This window comes from Gymnogyps californianus, chromosome 12 (genome assembly GCF_018139145.2).
Source record: "Gymnogyps californianus isolate 813 chromosome 12, ASM1813914v2, whole genome shotgun sequence".
NCBI lineage: Eukaryota > Metazoa > Chordata > Aves > Accipitriformes > Cathartidae > Gymnogyps > Gymnogyps californianus.
The window spans coordinates 11,216,279-11,242,984 of NC_059482.1; the positions used below are offsets into that span (position 1 = coordinate 11,216,279).

The window sequence follows — 26,706 nt, forward strand, 5'->3', positions numbered from 1 at the left end:
GCCCAGTACTGTACTTGTGGACAAATTGGGTAATGGCATTTTCAGGAAGCACTTGCTTATGGCACGTGGGAATGGTACTTCCAGTGATGTTTTTGATGAGGTGGGAGGCACAGGAAAACAGAGATGAGGCAAAAAAAGCCGCACTTGGATCCTACAGCGATGGGTGAGTCTGAGCAATGAACGCTTCTTCAGCATTCCCACCTGTTGCAAGAGATGCTTCACTTTCTAATTTAAAAACACTTAAAATTTCTGTCCAGGATTTAATTTCCAGACAGGGAGGAGACCGAGCCAGGATCAATCCAAGTAGTTGCAAGCCTAAGGATGGCAAGCTTGCCTTTCCATTGCCTCCACCTCTCTGGCCAGGTCCCGCTATGCTCACACCATCTTCCCAGCGCACGGGTCTTCCCAGCTGTCTGTTCCTCCTCCTCAGTTCCTCCTGCGCTCCTGGCAATGTGCTCTTCCCGACCGCCCAGCCACCGCTCTGCAGTACTGCCCACCCAACCCTCGCAGGGCCCCTGCTCCCAGCCACCGCTGCATCGTGTCCCTGCAGAGCAGAGCCACGATGGGGCTGGCGTCCAGCCTCCAGCTTAGCGGGTCTCGCTGGCACCTCGAGCCTCGGCTGGATGCTCTTCCCCACTCCTCCCAACATCCAGAACACAACCTGTTGATCCTATTTCTACAATTTCTTTGTGCTTCTGTTGTTTCTGCTAAAGGCTTTTATATTTTCAATAATGTTTTGCCAAAATGCCAAGGGGTGAGTTTCTAGCTTTGTACCGATTTTACTATGATATTAAGATCTCCTTTTATTAGATTAAAAACAAACAATGCAGCCAGCCAATCCACAAGGACAAGAGCGCCAGTAAATTCTTTTCTTAGTTTCTTGGGCAGGGGAGGAAGCTGCGTGCTGTGTTCGAGTACCTACAGATGGCTGCTCCTACCCACACCCCCGTAATGCTGGCGACCAATTTTCCACCATGCAAGCTCCCTGCAGCACCTGTTGAGATGGGAGCACAGAGGGGGCCCATAGGGCAGTGACTCCAGCTCCCACGGCAGAGCTCACGGCACACCATCTCTTTCATAAACTCACCCAACTCCATCTTAGAAGCAGCCAGGGCTTTTTGCACCCCCAGCTCCCTCTGGAGCACCCTCAGTCTTCCCAAGATCATCACTGAGCACAGCCACAGCTCTGCACATCACACACTGATCTCGGGGGGGTTTAATGGCACTTTGGGACAGGAAAGTTTTTGGGGTGGTGGGGGTTGCTTTCTGGTTTGGGGCCAGTTTAGCCATTTTCTTGACAGCTCTCTTTTTGAACAGAAAACAGAAGTTCTTTCTTAATAAATCTGGTTTCAGAGGCTTTAAGAAGAGCACCCACTATTGTGGGACCTGTGGGACAACCAGCAGCTGGGGCTGAGCAGCAGAGCCCTCCACTCCCAAACCCCACCGCTGGGGGGGTCACTGTGGTCCTGTCCCCCCCCTGCGTGCCCATCCAGCCAGAGCAGTGACACTGTGTAAGTAAAACCCTCTATCACAACATTGCACTAAAAGTATTAATTTAAGTAATTATGTGATTAATATTTAACTGTTCAGTGATATTTTTGTCATTCATAATTTAGTTGTTTACTTTTATTAAAAATTGATTCTGTAGACACTTTTTCTGCCCAATGTCAAATCAGCAGGGAGTGCACATTTCAGCAAACTGTCATTAAAATGTGTCTCTTTCCTAATTTTATGGGTGGAGAGGGGAAGAAGAGAGAAATGCCTGTCCGTGGATCCTGCAAGCGCACGGGTCTGTGCTCCACTCGGTGCCCTCCACTGTACCTGCCACTCCTCTGTGCACCCTCCTGCTCCACTCAGCGCAAAAGCACAGCGAAGCCGACATGAGCTCCACAGCTCTCCCGGCGTTTTATATGTCAGTTGTACTTAGCTGTTGGGACTTTCTGTGGAGCTGGAGGAGGCAGCGGCAGTTGTACGAAATGCTGCAGAGAGGAGGAAGAGGGTGGTTTAGAGCCGGGACACCGAGCATGACTTGAAACTGCCTCGCAGGACACGTTAGCAAAGTGTCCCAGATGTACGAGCAGAGTCCAGTCATTGCTGCTGAGCACAAACAGTGCTGCTTATCTCTTAAATATTTGTTCAAGGTGGGTAGGATAGATACTGTTATCTGCTTGGAAGAGAAAAAATGCTGTGAATTGGAACAGAGGTGCTTGGGAGACCAGAGCGCCTTACACTGTGTCTGGCACTGCTGCCCATGTAGCTATGTCTATTTTAAGTCTGTTACTTGTTCCCTCATGAGAAAGTAACTGCTGGGAAAGAACAGCGGAAAGCCGCTGGAGCAGCTGCACCTACCCAACCCCAGCGTGCCAGGAGCTGGCTCTCTGCTGGCACTGCTACATTCCAGCCACAGCAGCATGGTCTGGGGTGGGCAGTGGACAGTACTGCCAGATCTCTACAGTAGTGTTTTTCATATTTCCATTATTTTTACTGTAAAACTGGGTTTGTGCACAAGTTCCCAGCAAGGCAAACTGTAATGGAGAAAGCACCTGCAGCTGCTTTCCCCAGGGAGGTACGTTAAAACACCCGACCCATCCGAAAAGCAGGCAGGGCTGGCCAGAGGAGGACCGGGATAACCCAGCTGAGCAGCAAACGGGTGTCTTCTGCCTTCTGGCCTGATGGTAGTTATGAGGAAGAGATGTTAAAACGTTGTCTCTGCCAGGACACATGCTGCCTCATGCCCTGTACAGCAAGGAACGTGGCTAAAGGTTGCATCTGGCTGCAGTAGGTTTTCTGATCTGCCTCAATTTAAAACGTTAGCTATAATTAGCGTGAAAGTCCATAAACAAAGCTCTGTTGTATGGTTATACCGTACCTTCACATTCTGCTACCTGACCGGTGATTTTAAGCCCTTCTCCAATTATGGGAATATAGTGCTAAGGAGAGGCACCGTCTACAGCGCAGGTCTGTGCACACACGACCTGGCCGCGGTACGCTGCAGAAACTCTGTGCGGGCTTCGCCCTCACGGCTCTGCCACAGTTTCCATTTTAATCAAAGATAACATCTTGACCACCTCAGATTGCTTCAGGTGTACACTTGGCTTGGAGGATGTTTCAGATGGGGAGAATTTTGTTTTAAGCATCTTTTAAATCTTTTATTTGTACAGTGATGGGAAAAAGGGGGGGAGGGGGAGAGTCAGAGTCTTAAATTTGGGGTATAAACTGCTGCTCTGCAAACTACAAAATGCAAGCAGCCACGTGTGCTTTGGGACCGGTTCATGTGCCTGAAGACACAGAGAGGTGCCCCAAAGGGGGTTTCTGGCATAAGTAAGCCCAGATCAGGTACCGGCTTCCAGTCCCAAAGGGAGTCCAGGCATTAAGCCTGCAGTGTTAGGCAGGTCACCACTCCATGCATGCTCGAGCCACCCTGACCACCAACTCCTTCTCCCACCACTCCTACAAGACCAGGGCAAGCACCTGTGTTTCAGCAGGGCAGCCTCAGACACCAGTGTCCTACAGGCACTGCCTGGCCCCATACAGGCATCGCTCAGCCCCGGACCCTTCAATCCTGATGGCACAAGTGAGCAACCACAGATATTCAAGTACAAAACTGACCTCTGAGAACCAAATGGAGATACTAAAGCCTGCAACCCCAAAACCCCTCTATCAATTTTTAACAAGAAAAGAGCATCAAGTAGTACGGTCCTATCTCAGCAGAAGGATGGAGGAGGTAACTCACAAGGTAACAGGTTTATCCATCTCCAATTCCTATGATCTCCTGTTCCTGCCTTGCAATGCTGATCCTGGAATGCCACAGGAGCTTCTTGAGCCATATGCTCACTTTGCAGTGCTTTTGAAGGATATTACACTCATTAACTATTAAGCATCTGAAGGAACTGCAGGATCTATTACCTAGATTTAATACTTCATATTTTGCTGTCCAGGCTAGAATATCTATTTTTGCAACAGATCAGAGCTAGTCTATGTAGTATAAACATGTATTTTTAAAAGTCAATAATCCATAAAGAACATTATCATCTACCATGCAGAATCATTCTTAGGAAATCGTGAAAGGATGTTTTTTCTTCTTTTTATACCATCACTAAAAAGCAAAATTAGATATGTAATGGATTTTGTAGTTAAAACAAAGGCATGGACAATTATGTTTTCAGTTCTCTGTTACTATCAATTAAAGTCCACTGAAGCAACAGGTAATAAAATCCACTGAAGTGGAAATTACCTATTATTTTTTAAATACCATGAAGCATTCATGGTAAGGATAAGAGATCCTACAGCTCTTTCTCTTCCACCTGTTGTTAACAGCCTATCTTCACACTTAGGATGCTTTGGCCAGTGACTTTGATATATAACTTCATGGAAATATATATGTATTTTAGATTTTGATAGATGACACTTATTTTTTAATTTGTAGAAACAGTATTGCCTATACATAAATTAGCAGTTAACACAAGAAACTGGAAACACTAATCCCAGGTAGAGAAGGCAGTGTCTTTTCCTGCATTAAAAAGTTCTCTTGGTAGTCAAGAGCCACCCTGGTCCTGCATCCGTGCGGCCAAACATCCCATCAGGTCTTTAGGGAGGAGGAGGAGGAGTGGTCAAACAATTAAAACAAGCAGACCAGCAACTAAGGGAACGGAGGCTCCCATGAGCTTTCCTTTCCAGGCTTTTCATTCCCACCAGGTTTACAAGGGTATTAACCCTAAGCCCTTCACCTCATTGGGATACTGGGATTAAGCCCATCAGCACTGGCTACTCATCCCAAATTTATCAGCAGCATGTTTGTTCCCCGGGGCCCTGCTTCTGCCACCCATCTCGCGGGGAGTCAACAGCTCAGGAGCAAAGTGCTGCTTAGCCATGAGTAACGGTGGCAGAATCCAGCCCTCCGTCAGGCTAATGATTTTATTTTGCCTTATTAAAGTAGCATTTGTATATTTTAGTGTGTTATTTTACCAGCTATAAAAAGACTTCACTAAACAAACAGTTTCTAGTATGTTAATTGCTGTATTACAAATCTTTTCATTGCATTCGGCGTATAACCACATTTATAGGCAGGATAAGCAGACACATACAGACAGAACGGCACTCATTCGCTACGCATATCAGCATCCCACCACATTTATTTAAGTCGTCAGTCACGAAATGCATTTGCTGTACTTAACAAGAAAAAAAATGTAACTTTCAAATACAGGTACAATTTGCATTTCTCCATTAAAAGTTCCCTATGTGCCACTGACATGGCTTGTTCATCCTTTCTAACAGAACAGTGACAAACAGCCTCCCATTATTTCTTGATGCTTAACCATACCGTTTGCATTCATTTGGTCTGGCTGAGCTGCTCTGGAGTAATCATGACCAGAACAGGCCTTGACCATGGCAGGTGTGCAGATGCATGGCAGCGCAACGCAAGTGGAGAGGTTGCAGTTACTGTAGTTCAAGATAGGCCAGTTCTGCCACCCCTATTCCTAACAAGCAGTAACTACTTGGGGAGAGTGAGAAGGGCAGAGTCTGGCTGACTTCCGTATTTTTAATAAAAGTAACCAAATAATATTACAATGTAATACGAACCCTCAAAACACAGAACTTGTTAAAGTAGGAGCCAAATACTATCCTTTCTGTGAAATATGCCGAAGTCCAGGTAACTGCACGTAAGTTCATACGTTGTAGGTAATACCTATCTATTTGGGAATTCCTCTCTTTATTTTAAATTGTGGACTTACATTTGAAGTTAAAGAAGCACATGTTAGCTGGATTTCCAGTACTATCATTTTTTCCAGTATAAAGTTCAGGTTACTTTTGCTCTTCTTGTGTCTTTTACTTCATTCTAACTGAACTTTGTCTAAATAGTTGGTGAAGATTAAAAATGCTAATACAAATTTATATTGCAAAAGTATCGTGGTTTTATTATGCCACTGTTGCTGCTGCTCTGATCTGAGCCCTGTGAGGGTTCTTGGCCTTTCATGTTTTCTCAACAGAGAATTTACACTGAATTTTGGCCATGAAAATCAATGCAGGAACAAAAATTCTTTAATTTAAAACAAACTCCTAAACTAGCATCTTAGTTTCCCAAAGTGTTCCCTAGTTTCCCAAACGTCCCAATCCTGCAAGAACTGCATTTCAGTTCAAACTCTGTGGGAGTTGCGGGCACTCAACAGAATTAAGTTGTTAATACATGAGAAGATGCACAATTCAAATAAAACATTCCTGCCTATACAAGCCTTTTCTTGCTGTTCCTTTAACCATCCCTTCCCCCTAAATCATGGTGCTATGAGGGCCCTGACGAGAACAGGGTTGCACCAAATGCCAGCTCTCTTGCTGCTCACCTACTTGCTGTAACTTCAAGTGGAAGCTAATTCAGTATTTTTACTAAGATTTTCAATCTGACTAGATCTGGACATTACTTCCGTTACCACCACCCTTGTACAACTGGGCATGCTGGGAGGTTGGAAAACATGCAGATACTAGTTATATTTTAATATAAATGGGCTAAATCCTCGCTCATTGAAGTCCAGAGCGAAACTCCCACTGGGACTTAGTGAAGGCAGGGAAAATTTCAAATGTAACTCATTTACCTTTCAGGGTGTGAGTCTGGCCCTCTGCATCCTTTGCATGTGTGGGTGCTGTGAAACCAGTACGTTTCAGTACACAGCAGGAGAAAGAGGGACGGATACTCAAGGGCTGCACAACCTTTTATAAAGTGTAAATGGTGACAGCTAACACATTCACTGTGGTACCTGCTGCTCATGTAAACAGCTAGAATATTTAATCTGCTCAAGCCACAGCCCTTTACTTCTGATCTCAGACTTAAGAAAGCTGAGCAGCTTTTTCCTACAATTCTTTTATTTATTTCCAGATCCACAGGAAAAAGTTCCCAGACACGGGCTGCCCAGGACTCTGCAGCACTGCACTGTCTGGGATGAGCAGGAACACCAGGCAACCTTGGTGCCCATGCCGGCCTCTGGTGCACCAGGACACTCTCCACTGCTGTGAACAGGAATGATACCAGCCTCTCTGGGTAGTGATAAATTAGCTTTCTGCTTAAAAGAAACTGCCCATGCTGCTTGGGCATTTGGTTGGTATGCTGATTCGCTAAACTGGTAAAGCTCTTCTGTTGCTGAGAATAATATGGAAAAAACCAGCTTATCTTACATTCTTCCTCTATTTGCTTTTGCTGCAGCCCATCCTTCTGTCCTCCAGTGAGTAAACTACACCAATTTTGCCCGGTACCAGAATGTAACACTGCTGCAATTATACTACTACATACCTCCAGTACAGCTCACACCACCACTCACTCTGGCATGAAGACACTGTGGGGAGTTACAGGCAGACTGTAACTGGTTATAATTCTCTACAAGCATGCGATTGGGAAGTTGCATCCAGTTCTATCTGTATTTTAGTTATCACACTTAAAATGATGAATGAATGATGATCCTGTTTATTCTCACATTTGATTAAGCTGTACCCAATGTATTTTTCCTGGCTGTTCACTTAAAGAAACTGAACATGTCAAGAATGATTTGTTAAAAAACTGTTTTGAAGGGAAAACAACCACCAAAGCCCACATATCCACACCAAGTAGGAAGACTTGTGTAACAGTTTTTGCTGGTGAGCCCGAGCTGTTGGCAGATGAAAGGCAGAAGCGAAGAGGAATTTCCAGTAGGTTTTTTGTTACTGCAGCTGGAGAGCAGGGACAGAGAGGAAGCAACCTGCCAACATATCCACTGGGAAGAGCCCAGCTCCACGGCCACATTCCCGAAAAAAGGGGGAGCCCTTGTCTAGGGGCTAACGGAGAGGGAACCTGCACCCCAGAAGGAGACAGCAATACACCTGCTGCACAGAGGACACTTACCCTACAGAATTCAGCTTGGCAAAAACTCTAAAATAGTAAGAAAACCGTTAACTGTTGGATTCTGATGAGATACTGAAAGCTGAACCTGGCTTTTTTTATGTGACTGCGAGAGATTCATTCTTAAATACAATACTATGGTCATGGGTTTGATTCTGGTCCCAGTGAAGTCAAGGCCAAAACATCCTTTGATTTAATTGAAAGCAGAAGCAGGCCGCGCTTTAACCCTCGCGTCTGCAAACAGAATACAACTGGATGTGAACAGAAGAGGAAATATGTTTGGAACTGGTTACAAATCCATGCATGATTTCCCCCCCCCCCCCCCGTAAGATCAGAAAGCGATCATTGAATTTTTTTCCTCATTCAGCAGCAGTGTTAAGTACTACTGGCCCAAATTCAGCCCTTGTTCCCTCCCAGACAACCCCAGCACAAGCAGAGGACCCAGTTTCTCTATTGTCATCTACTGGTTCCCACGGTGTTCCACTAGCCAAATTTGTCTGTGAAATTGTACGTAAGTTTTGCAATGGCAGAATTTAGGCAGCGGTCTCCTGGAAGGCACACCACATTCCCCAAATGCCAAAGCTGCAGCCTTTGATGTAAATCGTACCAGTACAACTTGTTGGCATAACACAGTATGACACCAAAGAGGTTAAAAAGAGTCCCTGGTTTTCGTTGTCCTCTTTCTCGAGAGAGAGATTTGCTGCTGCAAAAGCGTCTACCAGATCTAAACGGATTACCTGCAGCACTGGTAGCATCTGCACTCCATTAGGAGAGAGGCGTAACGGGAGCCTGCCCTTTGGACTGGGATTCCTTCAGTGTTTCAGCTTTACGGTGCCAATCTCAGTTTCCAATGCTTGCCAACTGATCCCTTCTGAGTCTGATCAAGAGTAACGGTGCAAATGCTGCATAATAGCTTCCCAGCATCCATGTGCAGGACTCCTTTCAGGTTTTGCTTTATGTGGTCCTCAGCAGATAAAAAAGCAGCAATTTTAGCCTTTGAACGCATACCATACTGCAGTAGAGTGAAATCAACACAGTACAGGTGAACACCAGAATACCTCTGCTCAGCCTATCTGTCCTGATGCCCAGCTCTGACAGGCAGGCAGTCGTCACAGTGACTCCATCAATAAGGAATACAATCATCGGGCACACATGCGAAGCTAATAGCCATCCTGCCTGGCAGAGATTCAAGTGAGAGCAAATCAGGTAACAACAAAAAATAAACCCCTCTAAAATGTTTACAAGTGTCATTTCTTTTTTAATCACAGCAGATGAGATGAAGGAGTAGACAGTTTGGTGGACAGAGCACGGAGATAGAGTTTATAACTCTGGAGTTCAATTCCAGCTCTGCAGCTTCTCCCAGCTATCAAATTGGGTTAGGAGAGCCACCAACCTGGTGTAACTCTGTATCAATGGAGTTATACCAGGGTGATTGACATACTTACCTGTTTTAGTCACCAGATTATGCATTTAATGTCAGTACAGCACAAGGGAACAAGCTCATGTACTGCAAGGACTCATCATTTATTACATTTCATGTAACAGAGAAACTTGGCAAAGTCAATGTGGCTAGCAGCAGCATGGAGCATGACCTGTGTCAGCTACAGCCTGGCATCCTCCACACCATCTTGTTACTCTGTGCTTGAGAGATCTAGCCTCCCTTATGCTTTCACATATGAATCCTGTGTTTGCATGTCTGCATATTTCTTCTATTTAAATATGCACTTTGTTCTTAAAGATTTTATTAACCCATGAATAGATTAATTCTGATTTCAGTTATACAGGTACAAATTTGGAGTAACTCCTTCAAAACCAGTGGAGTCATCTCTTTGGGAAGGCCGTCTGACCAGGAAAGGTATGTGCACGCACCCTTAAGTGCACGATGCTTTGTCTTCATTTGCCTGTTGGTTTTATACCTTCAGATGTTTTTGAGACCGAGTACTGCGGATACCCAGCAGAAGCGTCTTACTACAATGTTCAGGTTCTCGTAACTCCTCTCCACACATCACATCTGTATACATCCCTGGTGTAACTCCACAGAGGTCAACAGGGTTACACTAGGGATTATTTTGGCCAGGTTTATCATTAGGCCAGTTTTCTAAAAGAATAGGGCTTATTTTGTTTCCATTTAAGCTTACGGTAAAACTCTCATTGACTTCACTGGAAGAGACATTTGGCCCAACGCACCAATATCCAAACCACCTCCATTTATTTCAGTGAAAGTAGGCAAGGAATTAATAAGGTCCAATGTATTTTTAAATCTTAGATTTCATAAATGATCACAAGCATGTAGGTCACAATATATACACAGAACGACACCTACGACAACCACCAGTGGGATCATTAAAATAATTAAGTTAGGCCTAGAGACAAATTCATTTCATAACATGTTCCTTACGAAACAGATACCCCCTTGCTTCATAATCTAGGGAGTCTGTTTTATAAACTTCCTAAGTAGTTCATGAAATATCCCCCTAAGCAGACCAGGTCTACTTGCCATTGCAGGGTCTTTATAAATCAAAAGTTTATAAATCGAAAGACAAACACCAGTGACCGTATTCAAAGACCAAATATGAAGAGGTAACGCCTCATCTGCTCCACTGGTATGGTTGTTAGCTGTGACCTCAGGACACAATTTCCAGTACAAAGCTGCCAAATCCACATCTTTACGTAGCTCCTCTCCACGTGACGAGGGAGCAGGATGCACAGCATATGAAGAAGCAATCAATAAAGGAGATTCCCCTTTGCTTTAAGTGTAAAGCTGCTACACCTGTGAACCTGAGCACAGGTGCAGTACTTTACACCATGCTCATCGGCAGGAAACAGCCTCCACGAGCAGCACGTAAAAGGAGGAGACAGGTTGCTTCTGCAGCACCCTATGGGAGTGGTTTCTTAAAATATGCTGCTAATGCTTTTCATGCTACTGTCCTGAAAATGACTGCTGAAAAATACTGAAATTGTGCTGCTGGCATCAAAGTGTCCTGTCAGGTGAGTGGTAAGCAAAAGTAGCAATGAAAGAACTGACAAAGTACTTGACTGCTAAATACAAAAAAAAAAAAAAGGTTGAATTTTTGGTCTCCTTGTCTGCTGGCTTCTCTTTGTGAGTTTTAATAAACTAGATTAGTTTTCAACCTGTTGTAAGCAGGAAGGGTGGGAATTACTAATGTGCTAAGTGTAACTCAGCTACAGTCATGTTAGCACTGCAGAAGAAAAAAGGGAAGAGCAGAAAATGAGACAAGGTCAGCTGGGTTTTGCACCAAAGGTGCTGGAGACACTGTTCAACATTCATCTTCTGGTCTCCTCTTAGAGGCTGTGACATCCCTCTTGACCACAGCCAGGCTGCACAAGCTGCATGGAGATGCCTCTTCTGTCTTTCGACTAGCTGAGCTGAATAAGCTAGTATCTGGATAGGAATGTGCAATTTTCTCAAATTCAGGTTTTTTGAACAGGCTGTGCCAGGCATAGCACCACAGCCATAATTTTATTTCTTTAAGTCAGACAAGTGTTGATTTGCTATCTTTTCCTCTCCATGACTAGCTTGGTCTGTCCCTTCCTAGATGCTGTGAATCCCATTTATGCCTAGAACTCCACACAACCCAGGCTGTAAATGTATACAGAGAAACAATAGTTTCTAAAAAAGTGTTCATCAGAGACTAGCTAGGCAGTATTTTCTTGTACATTTCATCAGATATTCCAAGTCACACACAAATAATTCATTCATCGACAGGGCCCAATCTCAGCACCCAATTACAGTAAGATTTGTACTTTCAAAGAGTAAACTCCGCTTTCCTCTCCAGAGCCTGCGGGCAGTCCCCAAGCAGCGGCTGTGCTGGGCAAGGCAGCGGTTATGAGGTCCAGTAAGGAGTAAACACCTTTATCACAGCAGACAGCTCAGCTCTGTTGTGGCTCCCTGCATGCCAGTTAGTAGGAGAGGTGGACACAGACAGGTCTGAAGAATCAGTTGCCGTATAAATTCCTTCCCTCCCGTCTCCCCAAGTCACTGGAGTGAAGGGTTAGGGTTACAGGGACTATTCTCCTTTACCACCAAAGCTACTGCTCCAGCTGTGCAACAACAGCCCTGGTTCACTTTACACTATCTAATTCAGCAGCCCGGCAATGAGAGTTCCTTCACTTGCTCCAGCTCCCACTCTGGTAAGTGCAACATCCACAGGCAGACTGGGGGGAGACAGAGGACGGGAAGGGGAAAGGCCCTTTTTAAGGGTTTTTTCCTTAAGGGTTCTGCTGATCAAAATTTCCTTGGAAACCAAAGAGATATTTGCCCAGTCAACAACCAAATAAGAAAAACTCAGAAGATTTATCTCTAAATTGCAGGTGCATGAAATGAAACTGAAAATGATTTTAATCTCCATGAAGATTCTTATGTTAATTCAGAAAAGGCGCTGCATATAACCAAAAGCTCTGGTTTTCGGCTCGTTTACTTGTTCTCATCTGTAGCATACACCTGATTGTCATAATGGCAGAGCCCCGGGGAGCCCTGGCAGGCTCACCCCTCTCTGCAGAGCTGCCACGCTGGTGTGCAGTGTCGTTATGTGTGCGCAGTGCTCACGCAACATGCCCATAACCTGCATCTCTGAGCATTTGTAATGTGCAGGGAAAACACTTGCTCCTGCCTCTTCAGGTGGTTTGCTTTAAAGTCTGTGTATGGTTTAAGTTCACTATACCTATTAAAATTAATGAGCTTTGCGCTGCAGCTCACATGCAGGCGCATTTTGTAGCACTTTGCCTGAACGTGGTCTGCTGGCTCCGACTCAGAAACTCTTTGCCTTTTGGGTAATATACAACAGTTCATAGCCCGTGAGTGTCAGAGCCTGGTGCCACCCCACAAACAGGGCGCTCAACAACTGACCTTGGTGGGAAGAGTGGTACCTTACGAAGGGTGAAACGTGCCATGGCAGCACGCTTGCCTATGTCCTTCACTGTACTTGAAACAGAGTCATTTAGTGGGTGTCCAGGGATGAGAGGGACAAGACACTATACAGATGCCGGGTGGGTGAATAGCATGGAATAGCAGTGGCATGGAGAGGTTTGGGAGACACCTAAGTCAGGATGAACGCTACCGATGCTGCAGTGGTGCAGGACTGCTGTGGTATGGGGCTGGCAGGAGGCTGTGCTGGCCCAGGAGAGCTGACACCGCTTCTGCTCCAGACTGGGATCCTGCCCTCGAATGTGCTGTGCTTTCGCAGCCACCAACAATCTCTGGTTATGAACAAATCTGGTCTTCACTCCACTTAACCTGTCTGGAGTACAGGCCTTGTTCAAGGACTGATTTACACCATAACTGCCAGCATGAGGTAAGTGACAAAATTTGCTAATTGTACATTGTTTTCAGGCAATAACATCAATAATACACAGATTTGATGGGAAATTAGCAAATAAGTTATTATAAGAGTGACACTGGATTGATCCTACATGAGCAAGAAATGTGAGATGTTCTCAGGTATGTTAAGTCTGGAGAATTATATATCCTAAACATATCCAAATTAAGGATTTCCCTGCTCCCTCCCAAGAAGTGCAGAGCAGGACCCAGTATGGAGCCCTTAGAGTAAAGGATGGTGTGGAAAATCTGTCTTGTAGATCTCGGTAGTAGGTGTGTTTGAGCTTATGAAACCACTGTATCTGGCTATATGGAGTCAGCAATCATGTTCTGTCAGAGACAACAGAGGGGTACTAAAACTTGGAGAAGAGCATTCCCCTGAACTCAGTCCAGCCTGGTGTGGCTGTAGAAAAGGGGGGAGAAGCAGAAGATCTCAGGTGTCAGTGCTGAGCTCCAGCAACCAGAGAGATGCAGGTGCTGGAGGAAAAGGTAGGGGAATTAAAAACCAGAGATACCTACAGAGCAGCTAGAATCAGAAGGTCATGCTTGGTAGGAGAGCTTCTCTGAGAGTGGGTCTACAGAAGGATGACAGTTTGTTTTGACAAGAAACATTCAAAGGAGAAGACACGTGATTTAGGGGACTCCTTTGTAAATCACCAAAAAAGTCCATGGGTTCAGAGGGAAGTGAGGCAGGAATATGCCTGGAAAACTCTACTGTCTTGTAATAGCTAAGGTCATTAGTTTCTGAAACAGTAATAAAGCCTGTGCTGGTTTTCCTTGGAGGACGGAGCCTCCAGAGAAGGGGGTGGTAAAGCCCAGGTGCCCCAAAAGCTGAGATCAGGACGTGCACTATGTTAGCACTGGCTCAGCATGCCTTGGGCCGTGGGGCCAAAAAGCTCCGTTTTCCTGAAGAGGAAAGGCTGGGAGGGGAGCAGAGAGGTCCCAAACATGGTGCACTACAAACTGTCAGGGGGAGGCTCCCTGGGGTTGTGCACCCACACTATTCCCACCTAGATGTCACCACTTCAATTAAAATTATTCCTACTCGCTTTTGTCACATGACTAATGCCACGGAAAACATGAGCTTTTATAAATACATTTTGAACAAAAGAACACACTTATCTTTAATAGAGGGTTATACAACAAATACCAATTAACCAAGAACGTAAGGTAAATATATCTACCTTTTATAGCAGAACAACTCACAAAGAGCTCACAGCAATTCTCTGACTTAAAAACACTATTCAGGGCTGCGAAAAGGACAGGCTTCTAATGAAAAATCTTTTTCTGCTTTCTAACAGAAACTCAAAGTGATATCGAAATTTCTAGTGAAAGTGAGAAGCTGGGGCTTGCTGTGGTATACAGGGATTTGGAACTTCCACTTCTTTTCCACTTGAAGTCAATGAGATGTCTGCCACTGAGTTCAGCGGGAGTAAGACTGGAGGATCTGCCAATGTCTTTGGGTATTCCTGACTGCATGTTAGGAGCTTGGACTTTTGGTGTGGGTTTGTTTTTTAAATGTAAGAATTGTCTCACTCCCTTGGATAAATGCAATTTGCAACTCACTTTATAGATGTGCTAGAGGTTTTGCAGCCTTTACAATCTGTCATATAAATCCATATTCAAGTGTCAGTGTGTGAAGGGGCTGCTTTAGAGGTCCTCTGGGTGAAAACATGAATGGAATTTCTAGAGGAAATGCTCTCAAAGATGAATAATTTGTCTACTTAGCCAGTTACTTTAGAAACGTTGACGGTAAGAGCCACTAGACTGAATTCAACAGGTTTTTTTTTTTCTTTCTACCTGTAACTCACAACTACCAGAGTTGGGAGTTTTGGTGGGAGAACTTGCTGAAAATAAACTATTGAAATTGAGCCTCAGATCCAGGTAAGACAACATCAGCCTCCTTGTACCTCCAAAGCTTGTTAACTTTAACAGCAATTTTGGGTATGCACGGAAAGCAGCCTCAAGTAGCTATAGGAAGAGCGATTAATAATATTATTTCTGAGATTATTTCTGTGACCACCATCATTATGCTGTTGTTGATCACAATTTCTTTTATATGTTTCTCATCTTCCTTGCCTTTCACCCTCTGAAAGGCCAGCTTTCTTTCTTGTATGGTGTTTCATTCAAAAAGCCAACTGGAAAGGTGTGTAAGAGTAGTGTGTAAGGTAAGCGTGAGTGGTTTAGAAGCCATCTTTGACAGTGGCTGGTTAACCCTCTTCTCCTTTGTCACACCAGTTGTGCGCTGCTCAAGTTTTCTCCTTTTTAGATGAGAGAATTTATGTAGCCCATAAAAATTTACTGGAAAGAGGGCGTCTACCCTCTTTAATGCCTAATCTGGCACCCTTTACTTATGCAAATTTAATCAATGGACAAATGCTCTTCTCGCAGCAGCTGCACTAATACAAACAACATCAAAGACTTTGTCAAAGTTGCTCTGAAACAACTCTGGGATCACTGAAATGCAAGATTTGGCCTCCAACTTCACATCACTAGCCATTCACTCACGTGAGTAAGACTTCCAGAATCGGGTCCTTTCTCTCCCTGAATTAGAGCCAACCACATAACTTGGGAACAGCCAAGCAGAGCCAGCCGAGTGGGCTGAGCACAGTCAATCCTAACAAATTACAATAAGAAATGTATCACGCTGCCTGCTGTCAGGTGTAATTTATATCATACCAGAGGGGTGACTGGAGAGCAGGTATAGGCAGGAACTGGTCATACCTATACTTGCTCCTGCTGGGCCTGATCTGGCAAGCTGCTGGGAGCTCTTCCCTCCCATTCAAGTCAACATGAACCGAGTTTGTTCAGGACCTAACAGGACTGGGCCTCCTCAAAATACTATGGAAGGATAAACACGATTTGATGGGGGGTTTTTTTTCTGTTTTTCATTAGCATGTGATGTCTCTGTGTATGCATACCCTGACTGTATTTATACACATGCTCACCACCTGTATGTGTCCTTAAACATACATGTACAGTATATACTACAAGCTAAAAGCCTACTTAGGATTTTGGAGCACAGAGAAAGCAACAGATATTGTAACACAAATAAACAGGAAGTTTATTCCCACAGCTTTCCATTTTAGTGAGTGCAAACTATTTTATGTCACTGGAGCTAAGATTTAGCAAAGCATTTCAGCATATACTTACATCTTTTGCTGAAATACAATCTACAAATTTGTTTGATTTCTTAGATTTGAAGTTTTTAAACTCACGTTCAAACCAAGAGTTTAATATGTTGTCCAAAATAATCCAGAAAGCTCTCCGTGTGGAGGAGTACGGCCATGCCTCTATAAGTGGCCGTGCATGTTATCTCTGAGCATAAGCTAACAGCGCTCTGGCATTATTTCCAGATGTCTTGCTCAGAAAAGCTATCTCCTTCTTCCTGCACCTGTCAGAGACCCAGGATTCCTCTCCCAGCCAGACCACTGTGAAGACAGTCTGTGCCTTACGGAAGATGCACACCAGGGCAGCGAAGCACCATCAGGAGCTCCAGCCATCCCCGCTGAAATAACTGCAAGTACTTTGCCTTATCCAGGAATGAGAGCAGGCCAGACTCAATGGGGGGTAACCAACCAAGTCTACTACGCAGCACTGCAGAAAAACAAATTAAAAAAAAAGGAAAAAATAACTAAGGTGTACCCTTCATCCAGCTTCATAATGTATGTAGCAATATGTCCTACTTGGGATGCTGGTGAAGGGTTATCTTTTGCTATAAAAATATATGTGATTTACAGGTCTCATCCTGTAAGCTCTTACTCCAGTGAGAACTGAAGTTTGAGCAGCTGAAAAAGTATTCAAGCCTTATGAGATAATACAGCAATACAAACAAAAAGACAGCACACAGCAAAAACATCAAGCAGCATGTGAGCTCTGGTCAGTCACAGTTCTGTACTTTCAGTTTAAACAAAGTACAAAATCTGAAGAAATACGCTTTTGTTATTTATCAAACAGGGAAAAAAAAAAGGTTTTAGATCAATACTCTATTCTCTTTAAATAAAATCTGTGAATTTAGGTATATTCTCCCAAAGCTTCCATAACTGAAGCTTTTATTAAGTAAGTCTGATATGGGGCATATTTTAAAAATAGTGTTAGGAGTGATATTTTAAAATGTGGAAACAGATGTGCTACTCTATTACAACTGCTGAATCTTCTCTATATTTTTTTTATACTATGAAGCATTTGTCTGCTGCTCTTATAAATGTCTCCCCACTGAACAGATTTATTCTCTATGATTAAAGTTGTACCACACAGACATCATTAAACAGACACTGTCCAGAAAAACTGTATTGTTTTGGCCTGACCATAAAATATAGGTATTTTAATAATTGTTTCTTTTCCGTAGAGAATTTCAGCAGCTCCCTTTCCTTGGAATGAAATCACAGCCATATGCTTTATGACATCAGAGGCATTTCAAGGTGTCTCCATAAATGTCATTTATTGCTTGGGAACCTGCCAAATCTGTGCAAAAATCCCTAGTTCTTTTAAAGGAAAAATCTTCAAATGAAACTAGAACTTTACAGTGGTTGTCATACCAAAAAAATAAATCTATCCCTTACGGAAATACTGGCCATGCAGGTAGCAAAACCTCTGGCAACGAAACCTGCTGACCTGGGCTCTGGTTTGCTTTTGAGTCAATAGTGCCTCCTTTAACCAGACTGCTGGGCACCCTGACACTGCACATCCACACCTTCTCTTGGTTACATATGAGGCACTTCTGAAAAATAAGCAGTCTGAATGACAAAAAGCTGAATTGGTTTAGCGATCATAACTGTAAATCAAAATTAAGTATGTCTTAACATAATGCTCCAATGAATGTGCTTTAACCCTTAACACAGCGGTGCCTTCCACACTACTGTCATAGGCCTGATCCTGCCCAGGATCCCCCATCCTTCACGGTGCCCAGTATCCCGTGGGACTGGGAGCTGAGCAAATAATAAAAAGACTGTATGTCATATACGCAAATATACTCTCTTGCCACATCTATTCATAATTTGGCATATCTGGAGTCTACTCTGAGATAATACTGGCCAGATCTAAATAAATCTTGCCAGACATGTCACCAACCTGTCCAGCACAAATCAGCTACCTTTAAGCATGCACAGATTCAATCCAATCTGCAGCTGCAAGCAGACAGAGCAGGTCGGCCGGCCACTGCCCAAAGGAAATGACTGCTGACACTGAGGCACATAGCTACCACTGAGGTTGGGATTTTGGCTGGCTGACAGAAGCATCCATTAGTCCCAGTGTAATACAGCCGTGTTTTCTTAAGGAAGAAAAAAAGGATTTTTCTTCCCTAAGTCTGAAAGAAAGAAGTTGCTTGGTACAGTTGGAAATAATCTAGGGCAGCACACCAACAGGTGCTTCAAACGTATCGGCAGAGTGCAGAAGACGTTGAGAGAGAAAATGAATAGACTCTCTAAATAATACATAAATTTTACAGGCTTTTTTTTCTGTAGAACCCCAGTGAAGTTACTGTATAAATCGGAAACTGAATTATTCATAAGTGGTGAATATATAATAAATCGTATTTCGCATTGAAATATTCCTCACAGGTACATGCCTCTTTCCATGCAATGAACAGAAACGGGCAGTGAGCCTGAAAACACCAAGGTCTTACCTGGAGTCTGGGTACTTTGTCAAGGTAGCCAGGCTGCTGGTGTACATATGTCCTCCTACATCGATGTGCACGGGAGCGTTTGACTTGGTGAGTTGAGCCGGGAGAGGAATTCCTTGAGCAGCCAGAGGAGAAACCGGGGACCGTGTTAGAGACAGACGGGACATGCTTCTTCCCTCCTGCAAAGGGAAGGCAAAAAAGAACAGTTTCTCTTAAATGTAGCAGTGTGTTACCTTTCTTTCCAGTGTGATCACAGATCTAATCAGATCATTTTTGCATCTGCCTGATCACATATTCAGCTAACAAATTATTGCCACCACTGTAATTAAGTGTATTTGCATCATTTTCTTCAAAGTACCAGAGGGGAAGAGAAAGATGCTTATTAGCAATAAGAAATCAAGAAAAAAAATTTTTCAAGGTGTCAGCCTCAAGGGGCATAAAACAAACTGCAAAATTCTAATTAAAGGTCGCGGGCTTATGTGTTAGATGTGAAATATCCCCTGACAAACGAATAACCAATTTGTGAATTGGGATTCAGGGGGTTTTGCAAGTTTGTCTCAGTAACGAGACACCTCTAAATTAGTGACTTCCTCAGTACCTAAGGCGTTTAGTTTATACATGTAGTAAATTTCACATCAAACTAAGATCAATTTTCTGGTTTATTTTCAATAATTGTGAAATAAATGGATAATTTTCAGTTAAGCCTTAACATTAGACATAAAGAACTAATAAGCTTTCAAACTGAAAGCCATTAATACCTGGAAGCAGTGAAAATAGGAAAATATATAAACTGACCCATGCTTTCATGACAGGACATGTTAGAAAGTACTGTACAATATGGCACGTGAAATTACAAATTCAACAATCCACCTAATGTTTACTGCTCTAAAAATATCTGAAAATTAGTGAAATTTCTGAATTGAGTCCAAAAATCTTCAGCTGACGTACAAAGCAAGAAATACTGAAATGTCTTAAAAATGAACAGGACAACCATAGCAAAAGAAAATTCCTCAATTCTCTTCTGTAAGAAAAGCACAGCTTATTCTGCATGAAACGTGTGTCTCAAAGCTGATTTCAGTTAAATCAGTATAGACGGCGTACATGTCAAACGGAAAAAAGCCCTTTTATAAAAGTTTAAGAAAATGTCCATCCATTCTCCCCCTTATGGGTAAAGCAACATATGCAAAACATTACAGTTGAAGACATTTCTGAATATAATCTAATTTTCTTGGTATTTTGTTCTGCAAGCATGCTACCAAGCATCCAGGCTCTTTCTTACATCTGACAAGCACTTTACATGCAGCATTGCAAAGTGAATTCCCATTTCTCCCATATTACTTTGACAATGTTTCTTAGAAATCTAGAGCTGGTCTTGCCTTTCTCTTAGCAGTATTTTGCACAAGATGCCTGGCTACGCCACTCGATGAACATACAATTAGCAACATTCTTTGTAAAAAAAAAATTCTGAGCTATATAGAAAGGGATTGAAAAATCTTAACACATCTGGACAGCTTCACAAAGTCATCACATCTCCATTTACTGTATTTCATCTTGGTTAGCTCCTAAGAATTTCCTGCATCTACAGCACAGAAATACATCACCCCATTATGAATCCACATCCTTTTCTCTTCGGAGGCTGCACGGACATCTGCACTGAACACGAAGCAAATACCAACTCTGTCCTAGGACTTCTGTGTCAGCCGATGCGAAATTGAGCATTAACATTTTTACTACAGCACCACCTTCAAGGAAAGTGATTGAATCCTTTCATGACTGAAGACGTTGCTTTCTTGTTTCCCACAAGAGCCTGTTGTGGGCAATCTTCAGTAAATATGTCATATAGCATAAATAAAAGAACTAACTTTTAAAAACAACTTAGTACGTAAGTACCTACAGTATTTTAGCGACGTGTTTACTAATCTGTGGGTGCCTCATCTGTCTGCCAACACAGACAAAGGTGGGGTTTTTTTCTTACCAAAGAGCACTGTAAACTCATGTTCACTCTCTACTCCTTCACTTAAATGAAAGGGTCAGAAGATCCAGGCTGAATGTCAACCCTGTCTTTGTTCAGACCCCAACTATTATCACTAATGATAAAGGTACAGACCTCGCACGGTACAGAGCTGCCTTAGAAATAAATCTCACGCAGTTTCACAAAACAAGTGCCTAATTAGGGCTCATCTGCACCCCTTGTTACAATTTCCAAATGAAATCAAAGGACTTCCAGTCCTCTGTAAACTCGTCTTACATTTAACCATTTGTCTTGAAATACAGACTTCAATTTTAAAATATGCACAGATAGCTAAAGATCAAGTGATCTGAATCTATTTGTGCATATTTAAACACTGCTGCTATCTTAGGATTTTGTTTAATGTTAGTATACCAGTAAATTCCTTGATCTGTAAAGAGTCTGAGATTCTCAGTGAGGCCATACTCACACAGTAGATATTTAATTTATACTATTCACTGGAGGGACCTTTTGAACAATCCTCTGCTTTTGGCATCTCTCAGCTAGAGCATGTGTTGAAAAAAACACTTAATTATAGAAAATAACTGGAAAGCTAAAATAGTTCTCCAACTTTTATGGCTCTTCATACTTACTGAGGGTGCCACTGGCTTTTTGGGGGAGGGGAGGAGAAGGGGAATTAAAACATAGGCTTTTCCCCTGGTCGGAAAGGATTCATATTAAAAAAATGAACCCTACATTTTTATTAAAGTTGTGGAATTCAATCGTTTTCATATGAGCAAATTATCAAGGGGCATAATTGCTAAGCACCACATAAAGGGCACTGAAAACACTCCTATTGCTCCAAAAAAATAAATAACCCCTATTTCTTAAGGTACTGTAACCCTATTTCTAATGACTCCTTCCTCTTCTTAATGTAAAACGCAGCTAAAATTCATCACACTGAGTAATGTACTTATTTTATGCACAAAGCAAAATCCTAAATGTATTTATCCAGTGAAAGTCTTTATGCACATATTTTCTAATACTGATGTGAAAATTAAAACCTTAAGGGTAAATATCGCAGAAACACTAACAAACTTCATTTATTAAACCATGTAAAATAATCCTTGCTCTTTAGTTGCCTACAACAGGATACAGCATCCCAACTAGTCACACAGGCAATAACCCTGCTCTAATAAGTAACACAGGAACCTGCTGAAGGCAAAATCAATAGAGCCTGATTCCCAAATTATGTGAATATTTAGTTTTTCAAACATTACACACCAAGATCTTTCAGAGCCAGCTTATCTTTTTCTGCCTTTCTAAGCTAACTGCATAAGTACTGCTTGTAAAAACTATTTGCCCATGCAAAGTGAAATAATCACAATGCCATGCTCATTTACACACAAAATGATTTTGTGTCCCATTGTGCTCACAGTTGTTCAGCTCTCTAGGGGTGATTAAACTAGCTATGCTGCTACAGCTTGAGATGATTTCACTGAATCGTTTCTCCATGAAGTTGCTTCTTTGCTAAGCTGTTATTTTAACCATAAAAGGTAAACAGAAGGCAGTAGTAAGAGCTCCATTCAGCTCCGTGCCCAGGGCTATAACCCTAGGGCAGAGAATGCTGAAAGACTGCAGAATTTTCCAGGGTGTTGCCTTTCTTGCTCTAAAGCCTTCAGGAATACTGTTCATTTAATACACACTCTAGATGATACATTTCAGATCCTACTAAAAGAAAGACTTCAAAAGTGTAAGAACTTTTGGGCGGATGAAGCTTTCCCACCTCTGCACATAGCTCGGGGCCATGGTAACCAATACTGCTGTTGATGTTGGGAAAATACAGTAGAAATAAACTGCACAGAGCAGAGCAGACAGATAGGGACAAGGGAGGTGAAAGGTTGCAGGAAAGAAACAGGCAGCAGTCTGGAAGGGATAACGAGAAAAAAGGGAAAAGAATGAAAAAGGAGGCGGCTCTGAAGGAGGGACAAAGTTAAATCAAGGAGCAGGCACTTAAAAGACTACAGATGGGAAGCAAGACTAATTAAGGATGTAAAAGCACGTTGTTTCTAAAGTTTATTGTTGCCAGGATAAAAATTAATTGAAACTAATGCTGTTTTTCACTCGTGCAGTTTAATTCCTTCATGCACATTTAAGACGTGAAATGAAAACGGCAGGTTTAAGGACCTGCCATGAAGCAGCTCGCTCTCCCGGGGAGCCGGAGCGAGGGCAGGTCGGGGCGGCAGGTCGGGGCCAAAGCCTGGCCGAGCGGGCTCCGGCCGGCTGCAGGACCCCGGCTCGGCTGTAAGCAGAGCGGCACCCGCAGCTGCTCGCCGGCTGGTCCCTTGATTGGATTCTCGGGGAAGCTGTTCTCCCTCCCCAGAGACCTTCATTTCTCTACCAGCAGACCCACGAGAGCACTAGGGGTACAACCACCCACTGCAGCCCCCCGACCGCCCCAGCCCCAGCACTCTGGGACAATAACCGGCTGCAGAAGTTACCCTGGCGCTCCCGTGACTTCATGGCAACGTCTGCATTTCCCCAGCCTGCGTTTAGCGCAGCCAGAGGGGCACAACTACAGACTTGGCAATTACCTTTGTCTCTATAAACAGGGACGGCGACCGCTCGGGTCTGCCTCCAGAGCCACTCCGAGACAACTGCTTACGCCGTGAACCCAGCCTAAAGACAAAGCGGGGGGGGGAACGACTGCAAACCTTGGGCTCGATGGCTCCAAAATTCAAAGTCCGTAAACATTTGCACACCCCTCCACGCTGCTTCACTGAACACTGGACCGAGTGACACAGATCGTGCCCAAAACTTTTACAGGGGAGAGGGGGAGCTCCCTCTGGGGCTCTGGTTACCGGAAAAAAAAAAAAAAAAGAAGAAGAAAAAAAAGAAAAGGCTTTCTCCTTCCCCCCCCGCCCCCCCCCCCGCAACCCGCCTATCTCTGGCAGTCTCCAGTCTATTTAGTGCAAGTTTCACGTCACCCAAATGCTTTTCCCTACTGATGGTCAGGGAAATCACCAGTAAGCAACGCACACGGTCACTCAACTTCTGCCTTTTAAACACACTGTATGCCCAAAGATAAAATTCAACCAAAAAAAAAAAAAAGGCACAACATGGCGTCCTTTACTTATTCCCACATAACAAGAAAGGAGATGTCTTAGATGAATGCAAGGAAAAAAAAAAGCCAACCCCGAATCCCCCGATCCTGTACATTTTCCGTGCAGCCAATGGTGGTGAGCATTAGCCAGGCTAATGTATTAATTTTGCAGAAGTGTGCCACATCGCATGCAGGAACAGAAATGCAAACTATAGCCTAGAGTGGTTTGAAGTCTACCCCAAACCAAGCCTTCCACTCTCACTGGCGCCAGAGTTTCATTCACAGCCCGCCCGTGTTTTCCATACGCGGCGCTCCCCATTGTCGCCCGCCTTCCCTTTGTGCCGAGCCGCCCCGCCGCCAGCCCCCGCGCCCCGGCCCGCGCACCCCCGCGCCGCGCCGCGGCACGCCGCCCGCCCGACCCCCGCGGCGCGGCGCGGCCGCGGCTCCGCGTGTACCATGCGAGAGCGCGGAGCGAGCCGCGCTGCCTCCGCCGCGCTGGGGCTTGGCCGTCTTCAGAGCCGGGGCCGGGGCGGCAGCGGGAGCGCGGGCACCCCGGGCCGCGGGCTCCGCCGGCGCTGCCCATGCTGGAGCGGAGCAAAACAAAACATACACACACACACACACGCGCACACACGCACACGCACACACACACACACAGCGCTATCAAAGCGGGGCGGCTGCAAACGGGTCCTGTAGCTTTAAAAAAACACCCCTCCGCCGCTTCTCCTCCGGAGCCAAGAGCCGAGTTAGTTTGAAGAAGAGGCACTTTCCAAAAAAAAAAAAAAAAAAAAAAAAGAGCGAGCGAGCGAAGGCGCGAGCGTGCCGCGCGGCGCGGTGCAGCGCGATGCAATGCAATGCGATGCAATGCAAAGCACGGCGCGGCGCGGCGCGCACTGCGCGCTCCGGCCCCGGCACGGGCAGCCGCGGGAGCCGCCGCCGCCGCCGCTTTCCTTACCTTGAGCACAGAAGAGATCTGCGAGCCCCCCTTTGGCTTTGGGCTCTGTTGGGTTTGTGTGTGGATGGGCTCAGCTTTTTGCTTTTATTACTATCTTTGCTCCGCAGATCCTGCTGTGATTATTATTATTTTTAAAGCTTCTCTCTCTCTCTCTCTCTCCCCCTCTCTGTTTTTGCTGCTTCTTTTTCTATTTATTTTGTGTGTGTGTGGATGTGTGTGAGGGGGAAAAAAAAAAGCCTTTAAATGAAACTGCCGAGGCTGTTATGAGAAGAAAGGCAATAATCCCGTCTCTAAATAACAGAGGGAAGGGAGAAGAGGAGGAAAAAAAGCGAATTCTTGCTCAGGGCTTTGCAAACGCCTGCAGGGCAGAGGATTAGGCTACAATTAGCTCAGCCCTTTGCTCTCGCCCTAGCTAATTTTGCGATGAAAATTGGGTATTTTTCCCTCCTTTTGGTGAAGGTCTCCAGATTTATTCCCCCCCCCCAATAAAATAAAATACAACCCTTGAAAATGAAATAAGGCTGGGAAGGCGGCCGGCGCCCCAGCCCGCGTCCCCGGCGCCGCCGCCCGCAGAGCCCCTCCGCGCCGTGGGGCGCGCTCGGGGCCGGAGCTCCGCGCTGCCCCGCGGAGCCCCGCGCAGCCCGGCCCGGCCCGGCCCTGCCGGGAGATAACGGTTCGGTGTTGGGGAGGATCAGGCCACTGTCACGTCCTTCAACAGACTTACTGAAAAGAAGAAGGAGGAAAAGAGGGGGGGGAAGGGGGGAAAAAAGCTGATTTTAATCATTGTCATTTGGTCTGATGTAATATTTCCCCAGGCATTTTCAACTAGGCATAAATTTTCAGCTCCCAAATAAGTAACACAGGGCACGTTTCTCACATCTCTTGACTCCTCTGTTACAATTAGGGTAGCACCCACTCTGCACTTGTTGATAAACTAGATCAAGTTCAAAAAAAAAAAAAAATAGCCCCGACCCCCCTCTCCCCCGCAGCACCCAGCGCCGCCGGGGTGCGGACGGGGGGTCTCGGAGGCGGGGGGGGGTGGCTGCAATTATTCCCATCCATCCATCCATCCTGCCTCCCCCTCCCTTTCACCCTGTGCTAATGTCTCGCATTGTAAACGCCAAATTTCCTGTAGGCCATTAAAACCAAATGACGTCTATCGACATGCATTGTGCTATTGCGGAGCGCCCTGGCAGCCCGCCCCCGGCCAAAAGCGCCATTTCAATTAGAGCGCGCGGCGCGATGGCGCGGGGCTCCGCGGGCGGCTCCGCGGGCGCGCACCGCGCCCGGCCCGCGCGCCGGGAGGGGCCGGCAGGGAACCCCCCTCCGCAAAAAAAAAAAAAAAAAGAGGGGCAAAAAAAAAAGCAAAGCTCTCCCTCAACTTTCAGCCAAAGATGCGGCTCTGCCGATGCGTGTGCGTTTCTGCAAGCCCCCGCGGGGTATGCGCCCCCGCGCCCAGCTCCGCGCTGGTCCCTGCGGAAATTTGGCGGAGGGTGCGGGGCCGCTCCGCGCCCCAGCGCGACGCAGCCGGCGGGCGGCCCCGCGGTGTGGCCCCGGCGCTTGGCCGCCGTCTGCCCCCAGCTCTCGGGGCGGGGGGGGGGGACGGACCCGCCGCCTACCGCGCCCGCGGAGGGGCGCCGCGCGTCCCGGCGGCCGGCGAGCCGCAGCGACTCGTCGGGCTGCAGCGCCTACTAGCCGCCGAGCGCGGCCGCGCCGGGGAGTTATGCAACGCTGCGCGGCTGCCGGAAAGGTCAGGCCGCCGGCGCGCAGGAGGGGGCCGCGCTCCCCGCCCGCGCTCCCCTCCGCACCGCGCTGCCCGGGGGCGCGGAGCCACCCCGGCCCGCCCCGCCCCGCCCCGCCAGGAAGCAGGGGAGGAAGGCAGACAGG

The 26,706-nt window shown here is 45.4% G+C and overlaps 1 protein-coding gene across 3 annotated transcripts in view; it reads right to left on the reverse strand.

Moving 5' to 3' along the window:
• The window catches only part of KCTD15 (potassium channel tetramerization domain containing 15), a 44,787-nt gene extending 19,928 nt beyond the window's left edge, over positions 1–24,859 (reverse strand). The window contains exons 1-2 of one of the 3 annotated variants that reach the window (XM_050904167.1): positions 24,820–24,859; positions 18,817–18,992 (exon numbers count right to left, since the gene is read on the reverse strand). In XM_050904167.1, the coding sequence (XP_050760124.1) occupies positions 18,817–18,980 (164 nt within the window). In that variant the 5' untranslated portion in view covers positions 18,981–18,992; positions 24,820–24,859. Of the gene's footprint in view, positions 1–18,816; positions 18,993–20,414; positions 20,433–24,319; positions 24,369–24,819 lie in introns of those variants that run through there. The other 2 variants (XM_050904165.1, XM_050904166.1) reach the window with 2 other exon arrangements.
• Between the last annotated feature and the right edge of the window lie 1,847 nt (positions 24,860–26,706).